This window comes from Triticum dicoccoides, chromosome 4B (genome assembly GCF_002162155.2).
Source record: "Triticum dicoccoides isolate Atlit2015 ecotype Zavitan chromosome 4B, WEW_v2.0, whole genome shotgun sequence".
Taxonomy (NCBI): Eukaryota; Viridiplantae; Streptophyta; class Magnoliopsida; order Poales; family Poaceae; genus Triticum; species Triticum dicoccoides.
The window spans coordinates 410,038,851-410,048,916 of record NC_041387.1 but is presented as its reverse complement, the minus strand read 5'-3'; the positions used below and the strand labels follow the sequence as shown (position 1 = coordinate 410,048,916).

At 43.9% G+C, this 10,066-nt stretch overlaps 1 protein-coding gene and 1 pseudogene across 1 annotated transcript; both read left to right on the top strand.

The window, feature by feature from the left end:
• Nucleotides 1–3,987: 3,987 nt before the first annotated feature.
• Nucleotides 3,988–6,789, top strand: LOC119296393 (glucan endo-1,3-beta-glucosidase 9-like). The gene is made up of 2 exons (XM_037574790.1): nt 3,988–4,357; nt 5,491–6,789. The coding sequence occupies exons 1-2, from the start codon at nt 3,996–3,998 to the stop codon at nt 6,587–6,589; spliced, it is 1,461 nt and encodes a 486-aa protein (XP_037430687.1). The 5' UTR covers nt 3,988–3,995; the 3' UTR covers nt 6,590–6,789.
• Nucleotides 6,790–6,980: 191 nt separating this feature from the next.
• LOC119292710 lies at nt 6,981–7,465 on the top strand (annotated as a pseudogene).
• The last annotated feature ends 2,601 nt before the right edge of the window (nt 7,466–10,066 follow it).

The following is a 10,066-nucleotide window of genomic DNA, read 5'->3' as shown; positions in this document are numbered from 1 at the left end:
CACCCTTTCCTCTTCAAGGGAAAACCAACGCAAGCTCAAGAGGTATTAAGAAGGATTTCCGTCGCCGTTGCCGGGGAGATCTACGTCAAGTCAAGCCATACCAATTACCCATCATAAACTCTCCTCTCTTGCATTACATTATTCGCTATTCGCCTCTCGTTTTCCTCTCCCCCACCTCTAAAAATATTTTCCTTTTCTTCGCCTTCTTCCCGTATGTCTTTTTGTTTGTGTTTCCATGTGCCTTATATTTGCTTGCATCTTTGCCTGCTAAAAATATGTTGATATGGATCCACTTAAAGTATTCTACTTGGATCATCTTCGATCCTTATGCGCTCGTGTTGAAACCCCAACTAGCCTAGTTGATGGGAAATCTTTAGATGAGCATGCTCATTTTGTGTGTCATCGTGTGTCTCAAAAAGGGGGACTCTTATGGAATCAAATAAATAGTTTGCTATGCTATGCTTGGAATCTTTGTGAAATTTATGATTTTACTTGTTGCTCGGAACACCCTAAAAACACCTTCCTTACTTATGTGAGTTTAATGATAATGAAATCCTATCTTCTTATGCCAAAGGTGTTTATAGTTACTATGATATCGAACAAATTGAAGAATTTGTTGCTTTTAAGGGTGCCTATGAAGTTGCTTCTTTGATTGAAAAGTATGATATTACTCTCTACAAATCTAAATTTTTTGAAATACTTAAATATTTCTATGAAAACTATGCTCATAATGTCTATGTCAAAGAATTTATTGAGAGAAGGAACATTTCTTTGGAAGAAAATAATGATATGCATGAATCTATAGATAATTATGATTCTGATGATTTGATTGAAATATCCCTTGATGAACATGACGCTTGGTATTCTTGTGGCCATGATGCCAATATTTATGGAGATGAATTTGCTATAGTCCCTTATGTTAAACATGAGATTGTTGCTATTGCACTCATACTTGATAGTTCCTTCGATAAAAAGCATGATTGCAATGATGTTATTATAAATTCCATTAATGTCAATTGTGCTAATAATATGCAAAACCCTAAGCTTGGGGATGCTAGTTTTGCTATGTCCACTACTTGTTGCAATGATCATGATTGGGGTGATTCTTCCTATGATCTTGAAAATTTATTTAAGCCCCATGATGAATATGAGATTGATAATAATGTTTGCAATAATATTAAAAGTGGGTTTGGAAGAGTGTCAACTTTAGATCCCACATATTTGGAGAATGTTCAATCTTATGAATTTTTTGATAAAAGTGGGTTTGGAGAGGTCATGACTTTAGCTAATGTTGATCCCACTATTTTGGAAGAGTGACGACTTTGCATGCATGTGGATCGTGTTGAGAATATGTTTTGTGATAGCTATATTGTTGAATTTGCTTATGATCCTACATGTAATTATTATGAGAAAGGAAAATATGCTCGTAGAAATTTTCATGTTACTAAATTACCTCTCTTCATGTTGAGATTGCTACCATTTACGCATTAAATCTATTCATTTTGTATCAGTGATTTGGATGAGTATTTCCCGCCTAATTTTCCTACCATCAACATGGAGCTTGGAACATGTAGCGCTCAAATGCTATTTTTTGGCCGATGGACGTTCGGGAGATCTTGAAACGTACGTCCCCGCTTAATCGGCATGACTTTTTTTCATTCCGTTCCTGGAGAAGAGCGTTGCTTCATGGTAAAGAGCGTGTACCACCTAACAACAAGTACGACGACACAATTTGCTGGCGATATGTCCAAGAGTAACCCTAAAGGAGACCGACTTATATGACTTTTTATTTGGAACTCATCAGTTCCATAGACGATGAAGATCACAGCATGAAAAGCATCAATGGTAGCCTTGGCTACTAATCAGTGCAATGTTTACAAGCATTTGGCGAAGCCAGATAGACATGTGTCCACTATGTGGAGTTGAAGTAGAAGGAAGCTTTCATGCCTTGGTAAACAGAGGGTATGATTTTATGGGAACTCATGAGAGTAGTGTGGTTGCTTCCTGCCAATAATTTGCTGATTGATATGAGTAAGGAATGGTCACTAAATGTTCTAGCAGTGTGAAGAGAATGTCCATAATTTGGCAATTATGCTTATCTAGCGCATCTGGCAGCTTCACTCAGATATGGACCATGGAAAAGAAGTACCTTCCCCCTGAAACACCTATCGAGTTCTTGCACACTGACGAAATCATTAAAGGGAAGATGTCACTGTATGAAACTTGTTCTATGCCAGGGATTAAGAGTTCTGTATCGGCACAACCTTGTCCTTATTGCCGGCAAACCAGGAAGCCCTCTTGGTGGATGATTCTTTTCTTGCTCGTGATGGAATGTTGGCGGTGGTCCCTTCGAAGATATGATGAGAGTGTAATCTTTGCAGCTTACCATTTTTTATCGCATTGCAATGATGCTCTAGAGACGGAGATTCACGCACTGATGCAGGGCATGACCTTAACCATACATCATTTAGAAGGCCCAATCATAGCCTAATCGGACTTCTCCAAGGCATTGCTTAGCTCGCTCAGCATATGAACATCTTGCTGTTGAGATCAGGTCCTTGATGAAGAAGGAAGTTTATTACACGGAAGTTGCAGTGCGAACTTAATAGGGCAGCTTACGGTCGCAACAAATGTAACACTCTTATATGAATATTATATGGACACGTAGAGGATCAGAGAACTCTTACCTCTTGACTGTAATCCTATAACTTTAAAATAAGACTCCGTTTACCAAAAAATGGTTTAAAGGAGCATTTTGAACCAAATTGAAGTTTGGGGTGGTAGTGTAAACCGCTGGACAAATTAAATTGGACCGGTCTAGCGAGCGGCCGGCTGCTCACTATACTTTGCGAGCGGCCGGCCCAAAATTGCAAGTTTTGGTCCTCTAATAATTTATAAATAGCAATTATCTATTGTATGTCTTTTTCTGTTAGTTAATGGATGTTTTTATTAGCATTAAATGCGTATAGCAAATGCGTACAGACTGGTCCGTGAAACACATTTATTTTCGTCTCTTAAATCTTTAAAAAGTCATATCTTTTAAACCACACGTTGGAATTCAAATCCGTTTTCACCTTTGGGTTCATCGTGACGAGATCTTCGAAACTAGATCCCATATGGGTATGTTTCGACGAATTTTTTTTGATGCCAACTTTGGTGCTATATGGTGCAACTATAGTACTGCATTATGCAATTAGACTACATTGCCGTGCCAACTGAGTATATGTGTGTAACTAGTCCTGCCAACTAAATATTAATGCTTGTGCAACTAGTGTCCTGCCAACTAGACATCAATGTGTGTGCAACTAGACTATATTACAAGCCAACTAAGCATATGTGTGTGCAACTAGTCTTCCTGCCAATTAAACATCAATGTGTGTGTAACTAGACTACGTTACAAACCAACTAAACATCAATGTGTGTGCAACTAGATTACATTACAAGCTATGATAATTCATATGTGACTATGCGGACCAGATTATGCAACTGTGTGGCCATGTATGTGCCAACTAGGACTACTATGTGTGCAACGACAACTACTGAGGATGCAGCTCCAAAAAACTGGGTTTGAAAAAAATTGCACCATGCAGTACTAAAGTTGCACAAAGCAGTACTGAAGTTGCACAATACAGCGCCAAAGTTGGCATCAAAAAAATTTCGTCGAAACATATCCATGCGGGATCTAGTTTCGAAGATCGCGTCGCGATGAATCCAACGGTGAAGACGGATCTGAATTCCGACGTGTGGTTTGAAAGATACGACTTTTTAAAAATTGAAGTGGCCAAAATAAATGTGCGTGAATCTGTTTCCAGGACTAGTCCGTACGCATTTAATGCTAACAAAAAACATTCACTAGCTGACAAAAAAAGACACACATGTAAGTAACCAGCCCGGCCGCCCGTTCCTACGAAAAAGTGGGCGTGCACTTTTAAGATTTAGGAATTAAATTTAGGAGGTGACAGCATCGCAACGGTGTGTACACGGAACAGCAGGCAATGCGGCCCAGTCGCCGCCACCCGCTGCGGCCATGGGCACCTGCCATCCCGCTTCTCCTTTTCCTCGCCGTCGCCGTTGCGCCGCTGCCGGCCGCCGCGGTGGGCGTGAACTGGGGCTTCGCGGCATCCCACCCGCTCCCGGCGGCGCAGGTCGTGCGTGACCTCCTCCTCCCCAACTCCGTCCCCCGCGTGCGCCTCTCCGCCGCCTCGCCCGACGCGCTGTCCGCCCTTGCCGGCACCCGCATCGCCGTTACCGTCGGGGTCCCGAACGAGCTGCTCCGCCCCCTCGCCTCCTCCAGGAAGGCAGCCGCCGCCTGGGTCCACGACAATGTCACCCGCTACGCCTCCGGCGTACTGTTCGAGTAAGAGCCGCATCCCCTTCTTCCCTTCGTCCGCAGTTTCCTTCTCTTTTAGTGTTTCGCTGATCCTTTTCTCTTCTTTCCGACATATTTTACTGATCTTATTTCATGAAATGCGAAGGGGCCAAGGTGTATTCGTAGATAGTTACTGTATGATACTACTAGTTGACTGAATAAATCAAGTCTAAATTATGCCTCAAGCTGACCAAATTATCCGTTGCTATAATTAGAAATATTATCTTTTCTAAAAAAAATTAGAAATATTATAGTCTCTATTGGCACCGGATGATGCGCTTAGTCAATTTGTATCCACTGGATTTGCCAATCATGCGTGCTGACATGCTCAAAACCAACATCCTTAATAATGTTGACGGTTGACCATCTGATCTGAAGGTGGAAGACGCTGCTTTAGTTTAGTCCAGTGGTTGACTTCAATAGGTTGATATGTCTATATTGCAGTAGTGCACTGGAATTTTCTTCTAGGTACCTCCAGTCCTCAAGGTCTTTTTTTCATGGAACAAACAAGTATGATCTATGAAACACTCAAGAAATGTCAATTACCGACCTGCTAGTAGGTGTTTATTCTCTACAAAGTTTCAGATCCTCTGACATGTGATGGATTCCTCTTGGTGAACCAAAAATGATAAAAGGAACTTGCCTGGACCTAATTAACAATGTGAAAAATTGGATGTATAGCACAGCTAGATCCTATCAAATTGTCCTGAATATTTGGGGATGGAATATTTTTTGAAGAGCAACAAACTTCAGCGGGTAGTTTATGCATAGATCTGTAATTTTCTGTTACAAAACTTGAGTGTCCGTCTTCCGTTGATATTTCGCTTCTGGCTGAGCATTCTTCCTTTCTTTTCTAGGTTAAGTAGCAGAGATTCTTCTGCATTAATCAAATGTGTTTGGTATGTTTGTATCAAATCTGAATTAATAGTAGCGGAATGTAGGGTAATATGGCTGTTAAATTGCAGTCTAGGTGGGGTTAAATCTGGAATTGAGGCAGGCGATCTGTTTGGCAACGATGCTTAATTTGTTCTGTTTCATGTTTGCATTGATGTTACATTTCACATTTTGTGGGTTTTCTTGATATTATAAGTTTTTATATTGACGAGTAATGTAATTTGTAGGTTTATTGCTGTTGGAGATGATCCATTTCTTCTTAATCACGGGCAGCAGTTTCAACCTTTTGTGGTTCGTGCAGCAGCAAATATTCAACGGGCATTGGATGATGCAAAGTTATCGAGCAAGATGAAAGTAGTTGTGCCGTGTAGCTCTGATGCATACCAAAACGCATCAACTCTACCTTCGAAAGCTTACTTCAGGCCAGATGTTAACAAAACCATGGTTGAGCTCCTCCCATTTCTTGCTAATCATAGCTCACCATTTATGGCTGAGCTGAATCCGATTTTGAGCTTCCAGCAGAAGAAGAATATTTCATTGGACTATTACCTTTTCCAACTAATGTCACGCCCGATAAGTGATGGTCATAACAAGTATGACAACTACTTCGATGCGAGCATAGATGCTCTGGTTACTGCTCTAACTAAAGCTGGATTCAGTGATATGGACATCGTTGTCGGGAGAGCAGGATGGCCAACAGATGGAGCTGTGAACGCAACTTCGGCTATTGCTCAATCCTTCATGACAGGCCTGGTCAACCACCTGGCGAGAAAATCCGGGACTCCACTTCGCCCAAAATTTGCTCCAACTGAGACATACCTCTACAGCCTTTTAGACGAAGATCAACACAGTATGGCAAGCGGAAGTTATGACAGACACTATGGCATTTTTACGTTTGATGGCCAGGCCAAGTACCATGTCAACTTGGGTCAAGGTCCTGTGGCGCTCAAGAACGCTCTGGATGTGGGCTACCTTCCATCGAAATGGTGTGTGGTGGACAACAACAAAGACCTATCCAATGTTTCTTCTAGTTTATCTGCCGCTTGCTCGAATGCCGACTGCACCGCTCTGTCCACTGGTGGCTCCTGTGCAGGTCTTGACTGGCCTGGAAATGTGTCATTTGCCTTCAACAGTTACTACCAGCAGCATGATCAGAGTGAGGAGAGCTGCAGCTTCAGTGGCCTAGGTTTGATAACCACCGTTGATCCATCCGTCGATAATTGCCTCTTTGCTCTTGCAATTCGCGCTTCTGCTGCTGCTTCCTTGCACCCAACATTTGCCGCGCTGTGGATACTAGTTTGGGTTTGCATTTACAGTTTAGACTGATGTAGCTGCCCAATGACTTCGAGGCTCGATTTGGGCCTTGAAGATGTGTCTATGTGTCTCATGTAGCATGTGGTAATTCAGAAGTTTTGGTGCACTGTCAAAACTACCTAATATCTCCGAAGTTGTGCAAATTCGTACAGTACGTTGTACAGGACTCCACGATACCTTCCACGTACTATCAACTACGGATTTTGGGATCACGCCCCGATTAACTTTCTGTTGATAGAGTAACATACGAAGGATAGGAAGGGGCAACGCGTTTAATTAAGATAAATTTGATTCGTTTGGACTTCGCCTTTTCGCTTACCTGACGTTACGATTACTTGCTATGATAAGTAGTACTACGTCAGCCTCCTCACTCGGTAGCACTAGCTAGAGTGGACCTAAGATCATGGCTTCTTCGGGCTCTCTCCTCTCCACGCTCCTGGTGCTGCTCGTGCGTTGGCGGCTACGACGACGTTCGTCCGGGCCGCCGACCTCGCCGAGCGGCTGGAGGGAGTGGGGCAGCAGCAGTGCTGGGAGACGCTGCTGGACGTCAAGTCGTGCACGGGGGAGATCATCCTCTTCTTCCTCAACGGCGAGGCGTACCTGGGGCCCGGGTGCTGCCGCGCCATCCGCATCATCGAGCAGCGCTGCTGGGCCGCCGACCTCATGCTGTCCGTCATCGGCTTCACCCCGGAGGAGGGGGACATGCTCAAGGGCTACTGCGACGCGGGCGGCGACGACGACAACAACGACGGCGAGGGGCATCATCATGGCGTTGGCGGGTCATCTCCGGCCCCGCCGCCTCACCGTGCTCTTGACGGCGTCGCGAGTGGCGGCACGGCGGTGCCCGTGGCGGGAAAGAAAGGGCTTGGTGCGCCGTTAGATGGCTAACTAAGCTGAGTCAGTGTGTGTCCACGTCCACGTAGGTTCTCGTGAGTCCTGATGAAGTGATGAGATGTTTGCGAAGCTGAGAAGTGAATGATTTATCTAAGTTTTGTTTGTGAAAGCTAGTAGTCATCCTCAAACCATATTAGTTTTCCCACCTACTCCTCGTTATTTCCTTAAAAATAATGTTAAACGTACAAACAAATACAGAGTTTTACAGACTCTTTTCATTATTGACCAATCACAAACTTGCTAGTGCATTATGCATGTGCTGTTGGACGAGAGAAAACGATCTCATAAAGCGAGCCATCTATATTGCAAGGGCGTCTGATTGGACGCTTAGACAACAAAAATAATTAACTAAGGATGTTGCATCGGTGTGGGAGTTTGTTTACTCACCGGAGAAGTGACTAGGGCTAAGAGCAACTTCAATGAGGTGACTCAAACAGACTGCGATTTTATCATTTCTTGTTTATTTGGGTCGGCTGCCCGTCCGGCGTTCGTCCTGTTTTAGATATGGGTCGACAGCGCGCCCAACGCGTCGACCCCATATATGCCGGTTGGCCGCCCTATTTTGCATTAATGAATTTGCATAGTTTGAATCAAATAACATAGTATTAACCGAATAAAATAGCATAGCTTACAAGCCGAATAAAATAAAAATGTCTCACACAGTTCTCACATAGTTTTGCAAACGAATAAAAAAAGATACATCTATTAGTTGCCAACATGAGCCCACATATGCTCAACCAAATCATTTTGCAGATGCACGTGAGCTTTTCAATCACGCATGTCTTGATGAAATTGGATGAACCGCTCAAACGTTGCCGCTCCTCCATGCTCAGGCACAATATTCTCATCCTGAAACTGAAACCCTTGATCGTACAGACGTTCCGGGCGCTCGTCTTCTACGATCATATTATGCATGATCACACAAGCAGTCATCACCTCCCACAGTTTCTGCGTGATCCAGGTATTAGCAGGATACCGAACGATGCTCCATCGAGATTGCAAAATACCAAAGGCACACTCTACATCCTTCCTAGCACTCTCTTACTCTTGGGAAAATCTTTTCCTCTTCTCTCCGACAGGGTTGGGTATTGTCTTCACAATAGTGGTCCACTGAGGATAGATACCGTCACCCAGGTAGTATCCTTTGTCGTAGTTGTGGCCGTTGACAGTAAAGTTCATCGGTGGGCTATTGTCTTCGGCAAGCCTAGCAAACACAGGCGAGCGCTGAAGCACATTGATATCATTGTTTGATCTGGCCATGCTAAAGAAAGTGTGCCAGATCCAGAGATCTTGAGATGCCACGACCTCTAGTATGACAGTACAAGCCCTGACATGGCCCTTATACTGCCCTTGCCAAGAAGAAGGGCAGTTCTTCCACTCCCAGTGCATGCAGTCTACGCTACCAAGCATCCTTGGGAAGCCCCTGCTGGCATTCATCGCCAACAAACGGGTTGTATCTTCAGCAGTCGGCTCTCTCAAGTACTCAGGGCCAAACACAGCAATAATAGCCTTGAGAACTTATACAGGGACTCTAGGCATGTAGATTCGCTTATACGGAGGTTCTTCGAGAGATGCTTATACAGAAATAAATTGATTTTTGCCTAGACGTCGATGCTTATTTATATGTGACAAATGCTTAACTAGGCACAACTTGAGATAAGCACTCGGTGCTTAGGAACTTTTTTTACTAAGCACGCCCCCCTGAGTGCATTGCATTGCTCATGATCTAAGGCGTTAAATGGATGATGCATGTATGCGAGACTTTTCCGTCGCCCAATCTAGAGAATTCTTGTGATTCGAAATGATGCCCAATTTGAAAAGCGAGACAAACGCACATAGCAACGTCGTGGAACTTGACGAACTCTGAGGCACACACTGCCGACCTGGCATACAACAGATACACCACACAAACTGCGTTGAAGGGAACATCACCGAAGTTGCACGCCATTGCGTGTCATCACTGTGTCTTGAGAAAGCGATTCCGACTTCACCACACACCACCATCGACGAAGCCCCTCACCGCAACAGCTGTAGGACGTCACGCTAAGATCAAACATGGCAACTTCAGTCCAGAAGGTGAACTACAAAGGAGAGATATGCTAGGTTGACATCGCGAAGAATCATCAAGCCATACCATCTGTCGCCAGTCATCTCACTACTCGGACCTTGTCATCATGGATCCGACTCACAACAACAAACAAACCACGACGACCCTGTGCACACCCCGAAAGGCCAACAACCACAACCCTTTTGCGACCCCGGCATCACTCATCTCCATCGTCATTACCGCACAAGTGCCAACAAGATCACCACCATCCTCCACTTGTTCCCCTAGCTAAAGCATAACTCCAGAAACAACGTCCCAAGCAGGGAAGCACATCTTCACCGCCATGCCATCTCCATATCGTTGTAATACCAAACACCAGAGGATTCCTAAGTGTGTTACTCCAATTTATCATCCAAGTTTGTCACCGCTATTCATATGATGCTTGTTATCTTCATGTCTGAGTAGTTCCCTTAGTTCTCGAGGATATGGATGACATCTAGTATATATAGAATTTAAACGCCTATAAGGATATGAGAACTTCTGTTGAA